The sequence below is a fragment of the Lepidochelys kempii genome, chromosome 18 (assembly GCF_965140265.1).
Source record: "Lepidochelys kempii isolate rLepKem1 chromosome 18, rLepKem1.hap2, whole genome shotgun sequence".
In the NCBI taxonomy this organism is placed as follows: Eukaryota; Metazoa; Chordata; order Testudines; family Cheloniidae; genus Lepidochelys; species Lepidochelys kempii.
In genome coordinates this window covers 16,308,498-16,325,420 of record NC_133273.1, presented here as the reverse complement: position 1 = coordinate 16,325,420, position 16,923 = coordinate 16,308,498, and the positions used below count along the sequence as shown (strand labels likewise).

Here is a 16,923-nt window from a genome sequence, read left to right as displayed (position 1 = left end):
ATGGGTCCATAAACAGGCGCTTAGCGCTCTGCCTGGGCCCGGTTGGGGAGGGACCCGCCTGGCTCCAACCGCACTCATCAAGCCAGCGGGAGATTGACCAGCAGCTCCCAAAGCCATCAGCAGCACTGGCATCCATCCCCGAGCCCTGGTGAATAACTGGGAGGGGTCCCCTGCGGGCTGGAGACACCCCAGAGGACAGCATGCTGGTCAGAGGCACATTCGGGCTCAGAGCGGTGGGGGATGGTCTCCCTCTCCCAGCAGGAGTGTGGGGGAGACGGTGAGGTAGCCTCAGAGTTTAGGAGCAGGCCAGGGGCTCCCCAAGAGCGGCAGGTCGGCACACGTGCTTTGATCCAGGACGCCACTGAGCTCGGCTCTCTTCACCCCAGGGAAAGGAACAGCAACTGCCCCCGGGGTTCAGCCTGGTCTCAGAGAATATCCATGGGAAGGAAAGAGCTTCTTGGGGGACAGAGCAAATAGTGAGGATAGGCCCTTACGCTGCACCTCACATCCTGAGTGGCCCCTTGGAGAGAGATTGAGGAAACTAAGGCACAGAGGTCAAGGGAATTGCCTCAGGCCATAGGGGCTAGATCAAAACTCCCAGGTGTGGGGTAAGTGAAGCAGAGAGAAGGCCATTTACGCTTTCCCCATGCCTGGGCAGTTACAGTGGGGTGGGGGCAGGTAGGGATAAAGGTGGGATCTGATGTCACAGGTGCTGGGCCGGATTCCTGGCTTCCTGTGAGAGCATGAGGTGGGGGGAGGAAGAGAGTTGAATGCTGGCTTCGTTCCCCGCTCTGACATCGCCAGTGCTTTGGTTGTGGAGCGTGGGGAAGGGAAGTCCGCGCAAGAGGAGAGACGGGGGGAAATGTCCCCCGAGTGGGGCACTGCACGTCTGATTAGCACCCGGCTAACAAAGAAATAGGAGGAATCAGATAAGACTCATCAGCCCATCCAGCGGGGTCTGGTCCAGGACCTGCCCCAAGGGTATTTAATTAGCAGTCACGTGCAGCCGATGGATTGGGTTGTGTACAGTGCTGAGCACAATGTAGGCACTTCAAAAACCTGGCAGGCCATAAAGCAGCCTGGGCCCAGGTTGCCGTGGTCCCCTAAGCAGGAGCTGGGCGGTGCCACAAAACCACCTTCCATCCTTTCCCTCTCAAACTCGTTGCAAGTCACACGTGAAATGAGCTGGGCGGCCTCAAATTAGTTCCTCGCAAATGCATGCCCATGTCACAAAGCCGGAGAGCATGCCACGCTTGGCACTGTTTTCCCAGAAAGTGCCAGGACCTGGAATCAGAAGGACCTGCCAGAGGGCAGGAGGGAGCTGCGGGGACACAGCGGGGAGGAGGCCTGGGAAGGAGGTATCTGAAGGGGCAAGGCGCATTGACGGGGCTGTGATGGGGAGCCCAGGCCGCTGCAGGTCAGGATTGCAGTGCATGGGGGATGCTGGAACCACACCCATCTGTACTTAGCCCCTCATTCCCACGACCACCAGTGTTCCCGCAGAGGGATACATGCTCCGTGGCCCTCCTGAACAGCAGAGCTTGCCCAGCACCGGGAGGGGGCCAGGGGAGCTCTATTTGAACTGGGGATCCTCTGGACACTCAGTCTTATCCTCAATTTCAAAAGGATTCTTGGGGATGGGGACAGGGGGGAACCTCTGGTTTTCCTGTCCGTGCTTTGGAATTTTCAGAGGAAGGCCCAGTTTTATTCTCTCATCCTAGCCCCCCAACACTGGGCATGTGGGGGTGGGCATCATCCCACCATGGAGGTTAAAAGGCAGCTTCATTTTCCAGCCATTCCTTGCAGCGGGGAACCCAAACGCCAAACCTGGGTCCAAAATTTGGAGCCAGCTTCCTCCAAGAATCCAGGGTTTCAGCTCAGCCCACCATGCCTCATGCTTTTTAATCGATGATCGTAACCACAAAGGCTTTCGGAAGAAATATGGACCCTCGTTAACCTCGGTTATGCAAAGAGAACATGGAAAAAATTCACTCATCCCACTGGACCAGGCAGACTTGACACGACAGAAATTGTTCCACAGGAGCATCTTATTGAGAATATTAATGACACAAATGGAGTTTTAACGCAATAGGGTCATTTCCCTTATCTAAAGAGAAACCCGGACATGTACCAGAGCAGGATGTGATGCAATGGAAGATTGTGAGGGAGGCGGCATCAGGAGGATAAGCTCAGCTTTCCAGGATTTTGGTTTGCTGCTTCTCTATAATATAGTCTCATGTCTAGCTGGGTATCACTGTTTGGAAATCAAGATATTATATTTGAAAAAAAAAACCTAACCTAACCCAACCCAAAAGAGCGTTAGGGCTTCAAGATAAAAATACAGAACCACAGATCCTCAGCTGGTGTAAATGGAAGTAAACTCCCTGGAGTCAATAGGGCGATGCAGATTTGCAAGAGCTGAGATCTGGCCCAGAACGTAAAGCAGTAACAACCCCGAAGAGCGGCACTCTGTGTGGAGCAGAGTTGGAGAAAAAGCAACTGACAGCGCCTGCCAGTTGCTGTGTGCTCTGTGAGTACAGTGCATATTCGCAGCGCTCTGACAAGGTACCCCTCCCAGGAATGCCTGCCTGCTGATTGATGCCATCACCACCCCGCACAATTGACTGCTGCCCGAGAACAATGTACGTGACATCACTAATTCAGTGTCACGACTTCGTGGCTGTGAGGGGAGCTGGGGAGGGCCAAAACTCTTGTATAAAAGAGAAAGAGATTCCATCCCCTCCTCCCTCAGTGTCTTTCAATAGCTAGCAAGTTGTGAGAACTGGGAGTGGGAGGGGGTAAGTGGTTTAAGGCTACTAATGGAAGAGGTCCTCCACAATTAAAGGTTGTAATGTAGGACAAATACAACCACATGGGCAAATTACAGTACGGGTGTCTGTCTAGCTCCATTCTTCTACCGCTCCCGCCCCATGGTACCTGATCGCCCTGGCCTCACCAACCCTTTAACTGGATTAGGAGACCCAGGTACAGCCCAGGAGACTCTGCAAACGAGAGCCCCCATCCTGCAAAGACTTGCGCACATGCTTTACTTTAAGCCCGTGAGTAACCCCACGGACATCGACGGACTACGTCTGAGCTGAAAAATTAAGAATGCACCCAAGTCTGCACAGAATGGGGGCCAGATGAGGGGTGACTGACGCCACCAGGTTCTCTGGCGCAGTCCCGTACACACAGGGCTGGGGAGTCGGTCTTGTGAAGAAATCTGCACCCCCCTCTCTCCACGCTGCACCCCAAAGCACCATAAGGGTGGGGGAGGCGTTCCAGATTTTTATCAGGTGCATTTGAAACGTTTTAGGCCCACAGAGAGGGCCCTCTTTAGGCACCCGCGTGAACAGTGTGCATTTCCACCTCCTGCCGGGGGACGCGGTGGAATGTGTCAGCTGGATGAGTTGGGTTATTAATATTTCAGAGCCCCGAGATGGGAGATACACCTACGTTCCTTTTTATTTTTGAATTATATGTCTTCTTGGGTCCAATTATAGATTAACGACATTTTATCTGGCATCTGTTTCTCTCCCATCTTCCTCCCCACCCTGAGAAAGCGAGAGAGAAAGAGAAACTAACATGCTATAATCGGCTGCATTTTTAGATGGGGTTATCTGTGCATTCAACCAGTGAAACATGGATAGGGTGATTGCACAGAATGTAGGGAGAAAATGAGACCTTTTTCCTACCAGGGAAATAGCATTGGGCTCTGGGGAAGGGGGACTCCACTGCGGCAAGGAGGGTTAAAATAAAGGGATAGCAGGGAATCCAGGAGCAGGAAGTCTTCTGGCTCCATCAGGGATGCAAATAACCCAGGGAATGGGAGAAAGTTATGGTCGACATTTCTAAGCATCCAGCTGGCTCACTGTCAAGAAAGACATTTATGACCATGGCAGTAAAAGGTACCCGATGCCCAGCTGCAAACCAGTTTCCATTTGGCCTCTGATGCCAGGAGGATACTCAAAGTGCTGTGAAAGCTGCAGTCAGAGCCTGACAGATTTTGTGCAGTGTTAGTACAGAAGAGAGCTCAAAGACGGGATGGGCCATGGTGACTCAACTTCCCCAGTCGCTCCAAGCCCTGGAGCCTTTCCCAAACTGGTCTGTATATCCTAGGGATGTGGCTTTACCAACAAAGTTAAAGAACAGCTCAAACCTTCACTCTAGGCTTGGCTGCTCCAAAGGTGCCTCCTTTCTGGACTGCTCAGCCCACACCCTATGTCCCCTCTCTCCAAAAGCACCTCCCACCTCTTTTATCCAGAAGAGGCAATGAGCCATCTGCCTCAGTGAGTCTGCAGAACCCACTTAACCCTTTCCCAGTTTAGGAAAGCACTGCCAGCCTGTTATCCATGCCTACTGGGGCTATTGGGCCAAGGTTTGTGGCACATTGGCAGGGGAGCCAGGGGAGCAGGAAGGAAGCTTGTACAGCTGTTGCCCATGCAGTGCTTAAGCAGAGGCCTTCAGTCTCTGAGCCTTTTGCCAGCAAAGACTTGAGAAAAAAGGATTTTTGTAAAGATGGTAAACCAATAGCTCGGATTATTCTACTTCTCGGGCAAGGTCTTGGGTTGTTCCTTTCCGAAGCCTCAAAACTTGTGAGCTTAACTATGCACTGAGGAGACAAAAGAGACCATGAGGGGGAGAATTGCTCCCTCACGCCTCCCGCACACTAACACGTCACCACCTTGAAAAGGGGCTTTCCCTGGCCATCCTGCTTGGAGCTCTCAGCACCGTGTGCCCAGGGCACCTCCTCCCCCACGGCCTCTAACTTGTCAGCAAACCAGCCACTCAGCTCTTCGTTCGACTATCCCACCCCGGTACCAATGCCCAGCGCACCTGGGGGACAACTGCATTATGGCCGTCGAATTAGCCATCAGTACTTTTCCCCCCTACAAGCCGACTAAGATCCCACCTCTGGTCCCCTCCATCCCATCAGGCTAAATGGCCTAGCTGGGGTTTGCCAGCAGAGCGATCACAGGTTTAGAAGATCTGCCCGCGGCAGTTCTAGATGGGTTCATGCCACCTCGTCTCAAGAATGGGTGTCAGAGAAAAGGAGCCACACGGTGTTGCATCTTTCCAGGAAGGAGAGCAGACAAAGCCGCTCTGCTCCCTCTTAGGCCAGCAGAGAAATGGTGAGGGGGGAGGGGGGAGCCCCGCCAGCTCAGGCTGCAAGAGGGAAGGGAGGGAGCGTGCGTGTGTGAACCAGCGATTTAGCTCAGGGGAGAAAGAGAAATGAATCAGGCTGAGAAATAGATCACTGGGTCAGGGAGGCGCTTCTCCACGAGGCAGCTGCAGGAAGCAGAAGAGGCTCCAGTGATTTGCTTACAAGTGCATCTCAAGTGCAAAAAAATCAAGCATCAGGAAGCGATCCTGTACTTACCATCCTGCGGCGGTGGCGGTGGCGGGGGGAAATAGTTACCGGGCTTGTCTGCAAAGAAACAAACACAGGGGAGATCAGAGACTCCTCCAGTACTGTCACCAACCCTCCCGCCTCTCCGCAAAGCACTGCCCATGGTTAGAGCATGGTATTAAAAACTTCTCTAGGGTCCTTCACCAAGGATCTCAAAGCTTAAGCCTCACATCCGCCCCTGGGGATGTAGGCCCAGAGCGGCTAAGCAACCGCCCCCAGGTGACAGAGCAAGCCAGCTGTAATCAGGAGGAGAATCCAGGAGTTCTGGCTTTGCTGCTGAACTGCAGATCCCAAAACATCTTCACGAGACTCATTTGGCTTCAGACCTGATGATTCAGAGTTTCCTACCGAACTGAACCTCTGTGCCAGGCAACACTGACGAACCAGGAGCAGGCATTGCGAACTGGGGCTGTATGTCAAACCTGGCTCTGGCAAAGCCTTTCCACCATTCAGGGAGGTTATTTCTTGCTGCCTTGGGCAATTACGTGTCATTTCATCAAGGCCACCCAGCTCAGCTGTGATGCAAATCAAACTATTTATTACCTATCGCCCAAGAGCCTCCCAAGACACCAATTCATCAACACATTCAAGTTGATCAGCAACACGATTTTGAGAGCCACAGCCATGCATGCAAGGAGGAGGCGTGGCAGGGTGGTGGTGGGGAAAACAGTAAGACAAATGGATAGCCTGAGCCATGGGGAGATGCAAGATGCAGACCATGTGACTGAAAAGGATCCTACAGAATTACGAACCGAGCCATGGGGAGAGAAGCCTAATAAGTTACAAGCCCTCCCTCTGAAAATAAATCAGAACCTGATGGACAGAGGGGGCTTCTCCAAAATGCATTTTGTTAGCTCAGGGGCCTGCTCCCTTCATCCCTGCCTATCGTATTTCCCCATAGAAAACATCTTCACCTCCAGCTCCCGAATTAGGGTGGAGCAATCTAGTTACCCGCATCTTTCGCAAGTGGCTTGCCCAAGGTCAGAAAGCGAGACTAAGGCAGAGGTAAAAATTGACCCCGGGGCTCCCGAGGGCCAATCCAGTGCTGTAGCCACCAGACTGTCCTTCGAGAAACACTGTCTGGACCCTGCCCCATACAACGCTGGTTTTTAGCTACCGTTCACAGAGCCCTAACTGCACTCAGCTGGGAGACGCTAGCATTTCCGGATGCCAGGGATTTGTTTTCCCGGCCTCCCCATCTCCCACGTGCTCTCTCGCAGCAATCGTTTGAGACCCAGAGAAGTTTCCTGGCCAAGGGTACAGCAGAGGAACATTTGCTCTGAAGGCTTCAGAGGAAAGCCGCAGCCTGACGGATTTCTTCTCTCCGTGCTGTGTAACCAAGCCTGGTACCGAGGAGATGCTGGTACGGAGTGTTAGACACCTGTGCTGAGACACGCTCTGAGTGGACCTGGCAGAATAACGGAGTGGCCCGTACTTGCCACTAGCCCAGACTCTGGTGTCAGTCACCACCCTCAGCCGCTCGCTCCCCAGAGCCAGCAGGACCAGCAACCAGGGGAGGCCTACGCCTCCTTGCACTCACACCAACTCTTGCTGACCTCTGGAGGAGGGACAGGGAAGAGAACAGGGATCCTGGAGCCTCTGGCCATCAGGCACACCCCACCCCAACAACACGCACGGAACAGCAGAGAGAGGGTGACGGGGAGCAGGGGATTAAGTGTCTTGCCCAAGGCCAGCCAGTGGCAGAAGCAGTCGCGTGGTATGGAGCTCACAGAAGCTCCTGGCTCCCAGCCCTGTGCTCAGACCACACTTCCCTTCACACACAGCCCTGGCAGAACCGTGATCACAGTAGCTGCCTCTCTCCTCCCTTCTAACAGCTGCCCTGACAGTTTCTCCTGTGCCTGGACCATAGGGCCCCAGGCAGGAGGAAATGCAGCCCCTGCCCAGGAAGGGGAGCCTGCATTGCTGGGGGGGGAAGCACGGGCCAAACAAACCACACTTCAGTTTCTTCCTCCAACAGCTGGGCTCGGGCAGCAGCTCTTGGGAGACAGAGCGAAGGAGGGGCTGAGACTGAAAAGGAGCAAGGATCCCAGCTCTCAGTCACACCCATCTCCGCTCCAGTGCTGGGCAGCACTGGGTAGAGAATGGGCCGTGGGAAGGGTTCAAAGAGCAGCAGGACAGACCCAACAACAGGCCGGGAAAGGAGGGAGACCGGGCAGAGAGTCACTGGCTCAACTCGGAGACACCGACTGACCTTTAGGAAGAGATGGCAACACCCAGGAGAGGAGGGGGAATCCCAGCCTGTGGCACATGGTGGCTATTGGGATCTAGGCTCGGACTGGGAGGGACAATCAGGAGTCCGGATTTAAAGCCCCCGCCCCCCCAATACTCACAGATCCCCTCCCCCTCCCACCATAGACCCTCGATGCCCAGGGACACCTACAGTTATTGAGGAAAAGCACCACAGCGAACGCCAGGGTGGAGGTGGCCAGGAGGATGAGGCAGATGTTGCAGGGGATCATGAAATAGCGCACCACCAGGGAGACCTGGTGCTGGTACATCCGGTCCCGCTCCAAGGGGCCGGGCGCCATGGGGTACTGGCAGGCCGTCATGCCGCTGCTGGCATGGGCCCAGCCGTCCGCTGGCACACCCAAGGCAGAGGACCCAGCAGGGGTGCAGGAGACCCCCCCCCTTCCTCTTCCGGAGCTGCAGGGAGCTACGTTTCCCCAGGGATTCCCATCCTCCAGCTGGCATGTATGGACGGGGTGGGCTTGGCTCACTTGCAGGAGGAAGAGTTTATAGCCACATACTCCATCTCTACGGCCTAGGCAGCGCCGCAGGTGTTAGGACCCAGGGCCCGACCTGGAGCCCGAGGGGCCAGTCAGGTAAAACTCCGGAAAGCCTCGCCCAGTCTCAGCTTCACAAATCCCCTTGGAGCCAGAGATTGCAGGTGGGGACCTGAGGATCAACATTAACAAACAAAGCAAACAACTCCCAGGGACTCAGAGGATCAAAGACCTCCCAGCTTTTGAGCCCCAACCTGCCAGGGGCGAGCACTGGGGGAAGAAATTCGGATGGGCAGCGATGTCTCACTGGGTCACCCACCCAGCTGCGGGAGCTCTGATTCCAGAGAGAGGGGCCTGCCCCCAGAAGTGGGAGAACTTGTCAAGGACACACAAGCAGGACACCTCCACACAGAAGAAAGGTCCCTATTTCGGAGCTGCTCCAGATGGGGGTGGCTGCCCCGTTAGCACCCCAAGTTCAGGTGCTGGATGGGTCTCGCTGCTGGGATGCTGAGTTTCTTTGGTCCATGTGTCTGACTGTAAAGCATAGACGGACCCAGGAGTGCCAGTCTCTGCCCCTGCCAGCTGAGACCCGCTGGCCAAACACAGGGGGCTTAACTAGCAGTTTGCCCACATTCCAGCCCAGGGCAGATCTCCTGCCACACTTCCCTCTTCAAAGTGGTGGTAAAGTCCATCCCTGCTCGGCTCCGGCATCCTAGACAGCTGCTGGCGAGCGGCTCTCCTCCTCCGTCCCTGCAGCAGCCAGCTCCTTCGCACCCCTCCGCCCCTCCTCAGAGCTGGGACTTCGGGAGGGGGCCCGGGCTTCGCTTCCCCTCCTTCCCACACCACCTGCTCTCAGAGCCTGCCCGCAGAGAGCACGGCGACCTGACACAACCACGCCGGCTGGGATGGGCCAGCTCCCCTCCTCACGCCGCTCGGACATGCCCGTCCTGCCAGGAGAGATCCCGATTCCTCGCTGAGCCAGGCATCAAGGGATGCACACCCGAATGCTAACCGAGCCACCGGGGGCGGCAGCAGCGCGGGTCGGTGGGTGGGAAGGAGCGGAGCTTAGAGACCTCGTTCCAGAGCCCGGGGCTCTCGCTCGCACAGCGGAAGGTTTGTGCAGCCCAAAACAAAAAGCAACTGTGTTGTTACCTCCCTCGCGCCCAACTTGCTTTATCCGCTGCCAGCGCCTAGCTGGGGTTGGTGGGTGGGGCGGGGGGAGAAGGCCGGGAGCGTGTTATTGTTCGGTGCCCCTCTCCATCCCGGGCTTTGCACTGACTTCACGCACCCCCGTTCCGATTCCTCCGGGCGAGCTCGCGGGGGTAGTGGGGCATCCCTGGGAGAGCTCTGGCGAACGCCCAGCGTCCCTTCGCAACACCATCAAACCGCCCCCGAACAGGAGAGCGGTGCGGGGAAGCGAGGAGGGAGGCGGGGAAGGAAAGCAGCCCCGGCTCCAGGACCAGCAGCCAGCCAGCGCAGCGAGAAGCCAACTCAAACAAAGGCAAGGAGGCTTGCGGGAATTCTCTGCCCTGGCTCCTCGGGGGAGTTCTTCGCAGGCGAGAGCACAAAGGGAAATGGGGAGGGGGCCCTGTGCACCTCAGCTCGGCTGCTCTGCCCCCACCCCACGGCTCCGGAGCCACAGCCACCTGTGTGCAGCTCCACGGAGGTGTGGGGCTGAGCCGGGATCGACCGGGAGCTGCTGGGATATTCTGCTCACTTCTGTGTCTCCTCCCGAGAGCATGAAAAGCAGGAAAAAAAAACCCTCCTCCCCCCCTCAGCTTTCCATTCGAGCACTAAAGATGTGGAGAGGGGCGGAGACTGCACTGTCAAAACTCATTATGCCTCCCCCTGAGCAGCGTGCTCCTGCCCCCTGCGCCCCCTCCAATCCCGCTGGAGGGCTGTGGGGAACGGGAAGCCTCCCCCGCTGTGTGGGGAGGGGAGGGGCCCCGCTCCCCCCTCGTGGCCTGAGACCCCAGAGGAGGGAAGCTTTCAAGACACAAGAGCATCCGCAGAACAGACTGGCTGGCCCTGCGAGGGTTCACGCGGGACGAATAAAAGCCCCAGCCCCTTTGGGCCCCACCGCGGGAGATTTCTGGCAAAGAGAGGGTTAAGGACAACGCTCTAGGCCCTGGGCTCAGTAGACTCCCGCTGAGGAATGCAGAGCCCCATCCCAAGCCCAGCAAAAGCAAATGAGACTCCCCCATGGCGGCCAGTGGGCTTGGGATCAGGCCCGTTAAGCTGCGGGGCTGGTAAAGACAGAGGGTCAAGCGGGTAAGCGGCTTCCCCAGCAGGGAGCGCATGGGTTCCATAGGGCCCTGGCTGGAGAGGAGAACCAGAGCAAGCACCCAGGGTCCTGGCAAGAAGTTTCCACCTGGCATGGGGGATTGGGGGTCAGGGAAGCAGCAGAGGAGAGAGTGATGCTTCCGCAGACCGGAGTCCTGAGCCAGCAAGCAGCTGTGCCTCTGGGGATCGTCATGCACCTCCATGTCGCCACCACCCCTTGGCAGGACGCCGACGAAGCACGGTCACGGCCTAAGCACCAGCACCAAGCATAATGCTGCCACATTAGACACCGGAAAGCCGCCCGGAGACGAGCCGGGCTTTGGGCCAGAGGGGAGTCGGGACCAAGAGCACGACACCATCGGTGAAGTGCCTGGGACGGGAGCAGAAGGGAAAGAAGAGAGTCCCCCCCAGCCCTGGAGCAAAATGGCCCCAGCGCTGGCTGAGGCCCACGTGTCCTAAAAAACAACGCCGGCCAGATGCAGTGGGGGCGATGAAGTCAATGAACCGGCTCCCGTTGACTTCACCCTCCCTTGGCAACACGGCGCCCGTCCAGTCGAGCGCCAGCCCCTGGCGGAGGGCAGCAGTGGCAAGGTGCTGCTATGACGCACACTCTCTCCAAGCAGGTTATTGCCACCATCGACACCATGGATCCGGGGCGCCAGGACCTGCCACGATGCTAATTCCAGCCCACAAAGCTTCTCATCAGGCTGAAACAGATCCCTGGGGGTGGGGGGGAGTCACCCCACAGGGGGAAGGCTCCCCGGGGCTCTGACCCTTTGCAACGCAGCTGGGGAGGAAGGAGTCAGCCGTGAACACAGGCACCTGGGTCAGGGGGCAGCGCGCGGTCCTCGTGCCACGGCTCAGCTGACGCTCAGCCGACGCGGGAGATGTTCTGTGCTTCAGGCTCCACGCAGGGAGGGAGAGAGGGGCATGGAGATCCCCCCCTGCCACGCCGGCAACTGCCGTCTGCTTATCCTGGGTCCCATGCTGATTGTGCTGGCGGAGGGAGGGGTGCTTATTGCAGATACAAAGCAGGGGGAACCAGGGAGGAAGGGCTGGCTGGTGTCAGACTTGGAGGCCTCTGGCAAAGGCAGCTTCTGAAATACGTTCCGGCATCTCCAGCTTGAGCTGCTTTCCATCAGGCAGCTGTCGCAGCCAGGGAAACCAGATAGCTTCTCCTCTGCAGCTGCCAGCCCGTGCCGTGGCCTGCTCCGTGCCCCATGAGGCAGCAACGCTGCCCCAGCTGAGCCTTCCACCACCCCCTGCCAGAGCTCCACTCGGGAAGCCTTCCCGAAGGCAGGGCTACTTTTAGTGCAGCAGCCTTGGCAGAGACCGGGAACGAGGGGGCGCCTGAGCCCCACGCTTCCTCTGCGGAGACGCCTGGCTCCTTAGTCACCAGAACGTCAGCCTCCCACCAGCCTGAAAGGGAGGTGGGGTGTCCCCCTCCAGCTCCAGCCTGCCTCTCTGGGGCTGACCCCCTGGTCACCTGGGCGGTTTATCGGGGGGGGAGGGCCACACCTGTCATGCACAAGGACGAGCAGATTCCAACCCCCCTCCTCTTCAGTGCCCAGCCAGCAGCCAGAGGAGCCTAAGCAGCTCCCTGCACGTGGCACACACCACGGCCTGGAGGTCAGGGAGGAGGCAGGTCGAGAAAGTTAAGCTACAGCTGTGGGCAGCTCAGGGAACTGCCTTAAACCCACAGACCAACCCTAGTCGGCTCAGCCACCTGCAGGACTCAGCTGTGCTGGGGACAGGAGACCGAGGTCTCCCCACTTCTCCCCTGGTCGCTGCTCCTCCTGTGTGCTCAGGGCCAGGCCTCAGCCCTAGCCCCCTTGATGCTGCGACACGGAAGAGCCAAGCCGCTCACTGGACGGCCACGCTGGCCCCTCTATCCCGGCTCCGAACGGAAAGGACAAACCCCCAGCAAGAGGAGAACGGGATTCGCTGTGTCCCTCGGCCCGGCCCCCGAACGCAGGGATCGATCCTGCCGCCGCAGCGCACGCTGGGCACCAATCCCAGCGGCACGCACCCAGCCGGGCCATGGGAAGGCTCCAAGGACCCAGCAGAGCTGGCAGCAGGAAGCTCCCTTGGAACGAGGACGAGGACAGTGAGCGAGATGGGAAATGAGCGGGCTGGGAACCAGTCCCCTTCCACATGGAGACGAGCAGCCAAGAGCCTGCTCCCGAAGGAGGCAGGGCTTAGGGTGGTGGGCTGAGACCCAACCCCGCAACTCACTCCAGAGAGCACAAGGGGAGCCTTTGCCACCTGCTCTGCCTTGCCGCCACACACAGATGCCTTTGCTGGCCTGAGGGAAGGGCTAGATCCAGTGAGTGCCCTGCCCCTCCCATTCCCTCTGCTCCCCCCGCCCCCCCACCAAGTGTGCTTCAGAAGCATTAAGGCATTTCTAGTGCTTTAATTCTCTGCCCAGCTCAGGTCCGAGACCCTTGACTCTAGGCACCCCGCCGAGGGGGTTCTTGGGGACCCAGATTGAAACCCAAGCACCTCCCAAAGCAGGAGAATACGCTGGTAGTTAAACACACCAGGCTCCTGGGTCCTACCCCTAGCCCTGCTCCAGGCTCCTGCTGGAACGTCAGGCAAGTCCAGCCTCTGCAAAGCGGGGAGAGAACGGGCCTTCCACGCTGCCCAGGGGCATTGATGGCTGGGAGGGAGCAGTAATACTGAAAGGCCTGTGAGAACTCAAGGAGGAAGGGGCACAGGAGTGCAGTGTATTGTTCTGGGATGCAAGCAGCATTCACTGCCACCTGCCACAAGACCACTGCTAGGCTCTCCCCCAGGCTGTCAGCACAGCTCGGATTTCAGAGGCCAATCCGCCTGGCTAAATCCAAAGGCTTGGCTGCAAATACAAACAGTGCAAGCAGCAAGCAAGGCCATTTGCGTAGCCCTCTTTGCATGTTTCCATGTGCACATCAGGCACACCATTCCTCCCTTTCTTCCAGGATTTTCAAGGCCTCTGTCCCCAGAAGCCTTTCGGGGGCCACTTTTGGGGGCAGAACCACACCATGCCGGAATCACCTTAGCTCCCTGGAAGCGCAGGTTCCAATCCCAGCACCGAGAGCTCAGCTCTTCCTCCTTTCAAGGGGGATGAATTAATGCAGTTGACCCCAGGCAGGTCTTGCAGAGGAGACCTTACAAACCGAGCCCCAGCCTGCTCTACGGCATGGTTACACACCCCATTGTGTATGTGTCCGAGTTTCCCTCTGTGTACAGGCCAAAGTCTCATCCTCAGTTCCCAATCGCTCTGTGCTGGTCACCCATCCATCCCCTTTGCCGCTGCCCTCCACCCCAGAGGTGGCTGCATTGCCGCACAGTTACATGGATATAGCCATTCACAAATTACGGGATCCTTTCCGATCAACTATGAGCACCCCAGGAAAAGCGTGCTCCCTGCCCAGCGCCCTCTGCTGGTCTTCCCTGGAACCTGCACTTGGAGTTTTCCATTAGGCTCCTCCCGCTCCAACACCGAGCGTAGGGGGGGGGACAGAGCAGAAAAGATGAGCAGAAATTAAAGAGACAAAAATGCTCATCAACAGGTAATATAGCTCTGTCAGATTCTGAGCCCTTCGCTGGTCTTGCTGCAGAAAAACAGTCAGGGAGATCCTGCCAGGCAGCCCAGATACTGCACATCCTTTCCAATCTCTGAACAGCCATTTGCAGCTAAGGGACGGGGATGAGAGCTGAGCGCCCCCCGCGTTCCCCCATCAAGAATTGGCTTCCTCCAGCCTGGGGGAGGGAGAATGCTGAAAACTTTGATATCCTCCACACACGCACTCCTAACTTCACACGGGAGGGTCCATTTCAACCCCCTCTAGAGCAGCTGCAGGAAGGATCTGAGACGGCCACAGCTAGGACAGTTTGCAATGGACCAGTGCATCCCCCTAGGAGAGGAGGCTCGCTAGGATTTATGGGGACTCTAAGCCCCTCTTGCCCCAGACTTCGGGAGCAGGGGCGAGAACCCCCATCCCTTCACTGGGAGGTCACAGTGTAAGAGCATCCCCATAGACTGCTCCTGCTCTACTCCCAGCCAGCATCAGTGTCTTGGAAGTAGGCTGCAGGGCTTCCTGGCAGCGGTAGGTCAATTAGCACCACTGGCCGGCAGGGAATGAGCCCACCAGAGGCCCCAGGGCGGCTGGGATGGGGACAGCAGCATGGCGTTAGGCAGAGGGCTATTTAGAAGCGAGGAATCAAGAGGGCACACTTGGGACCCGACAGGAGACAATGCAGCAGCCGCTCACTCTGGCCTTGGTCTCTTCCCTCCTGACCTCGCCCCTCCAGCAATGAAAGGGCCCCAACCGTTCCCTTGTCAGGGGAGAGCCAGCCACCCAAATGGGACCATTGTACACTCAGAGGGGCGGGGAGAGGTGTGGGCTGCTCTGCCCCAGCCCCCCCCCCACATGTGGAAGAGGCTCCGGCAGGGAAGGGAAGAGCTGAAGGGGTATTTCAGCCTGAGAACACCCCCAATTTCAATGAGCAGAACTCAATGAGAAGGGGCCAGGACGAAAGGTCCCAAAAGGGCAACCCAAGGGGGAGTAGGACATCCCCCCACACCCCCGCCATTCTTAAACTGCCACACGGATGTTCCCCTCGGCTGCATCGTTCCACGCTAATCTTACATGACACCTGTCACCATGTTATCCAGCCACCTGCCTCACGCACCCATCCCTCCTCAACCCCAATCCCCACGGCGCCCGTCACTGTGATATCTAACCACCTGCCTCACATGCCCCCCACAGCACCTGTCACCATGGTATCCAGTTACCTGTCTCACACACACCCCCAACCCCCACAGCGCCCATCACCGTGGTACCCAGCCACCTGCCTCATGTGATCTCCTTCAATTCTCCCCCCCCCCTCCACATGGTTGCATCTTTCACCTGTGCCTCATGCCAGGTGACCTTCCCCTCCCTGGTTCCAGCCCCCCCACCTCAGAGCAAAGCCTCGGAGAGTTCCCCTGCTTCACACATAGCCAGAGAGCTCCACCCGCTGCTCCGGGGGGGACTCCAACCCCACTGAAGTGGGGTGACGGCAGGACCAATTTAACGCCATCAGGCACAGCTGCCACTGGTTCATTATGGAGAGCTTCCCTCCCCTCCCCCAGCTTTCTAAACTGGAGCGTTTAATTCATTAAGGCCTCTGCGTGGTCACCGGCCCTTTTAAAGCCCAGCGTTGCTAATGGGTTTATTTCTAAGCACTCCCAGCAAGGATTTAACAGCTGCTGCCACTGGACAGAAACGGGTCTTATTCTCCTGCTTCTGTAACTCAGGGCTGTGCAGGGGCCATGAACTTCTCCTGGTTCTGCGATGGCCACAGCTGCGTCCCAGTGCCTACAGGAGATGCACCGTGGCCAGCCACCGAGCTCGGCTGGGGGCAGGGCCTCGGATGAGTCGTGGCCTCCTCGAGAAGGATTCTGTGCAGAACGTGCCCTCTACAATCCACACCGGCCTGTGGGGTGGGGAAGAGGGTGGGTCGGGAGGTATTTGCCACCTACTTCTGTCCCCAAGCTCTCGGATCTGAGGGCCATCAGCCCCAAGGCTGGACGACTGAAGGAAGGGGCAGATAATTAAGCACTGAAGTTCTCACTGGCCTGATCAAGGGGGCGTGGGGCTGTCGAGGGCTGGGGGGCAGGGATGGCATCTGTGGGGAGCCCCCCCAACATGCATACAGAGGGGAAGAGCAATGGTCAGAGTAAAGTGACCTTTCACAGCTGAGGATGGTATAACTGGCCCATAGACACTTCACATGGGCTCCTCTGCACTGGGCCGGATTCCCGTGGGAGAGGGATCCTCCAGGGGTGCTCAGATCCAGGAACAATGGGCGCTGTACAAGAGCCAAACCGAGGACGGGACCCCCCCACCCCATCCAGGCATGCAGCTCTGTGTTCACCCCAAGGCGCCTTGCTGCAGCAACCCCACCCCATCAGTGAGTCACATCTGTACTGCAGGGAAGGGGATTGACAGACTCCGCGGGTCTCTGAGGGGCACCTGTCCTGCCACGATCCCCTTAGGGGACTGGTTTATTTGGGAGGTGGCCAATCCCCATTTCCCCCGCCCTGTTCTCCCTGGCCAGAATGACCGCGGAGAGCAACCTCAGCAGAGACCCGGAGATCAATGGCACTTTGGAGCCTGACTGACAGCTGCCAATCTCCTCACTCTGACACACAGAGCCAGAGGCCCTGCAGAAAGCAGCAGCCCCAGCTCCCAAAGCTGCCTGGTGCCCGCTCGCTGCCTGGCCGCACTCTCTCTAATCCAGTTTGGCAGTGGGGCAATTGGTATTGGACAGCACCCCACGGCTACGATGCCAGTTGCAGCATCCTCTGGGGAACCCGTTTAAAGGGTCAATGGCAGCCCCCCCACCCAGCACCCCCTTGTGTGGTTTTACAGGCTAATTACCAGCATTAGGAAGAAAAGCAGGGGAGGGGAAGGAGACTGGGGCTTTTAATGATTTCATTTAACACTTGGCAGGACCCAG

At 57.7% G+C, this 16,923-nt stretch overlaps 1 protein-coding gene across 11 annotated transcripts in view; it reads right to left on the bottom strand.

Moving 5' to 3' along the window:
* The window catches only part of AGRN (agrin), a 224,539-nt gene that overhangs the window by 105,490 nt on the left and 102,126 nt on the right, over positions 1–16,923 (bottom strand). For 7 of the 11 annotated variants that reach the window (XM_073316432.1, XM_073316436.1, XM_073316437.1 and 4 more), the window contains one exon: positions 5,381–5,428. In XM_073316432.1, the coding sequence (XP_073172533.1) occupies positions 5,381–5,428 (48 nt within the window). Of the gene's footprint in view, positions 1–5,380; positions 5,429–7,811; positions 9,877–16,923 lie in introns of those variants that run through there. The other 4 variants (XM_073316439.1, XM_073316443.1, XM_073316440.1 and 1 more) reach the window with 3 other exon arrangements.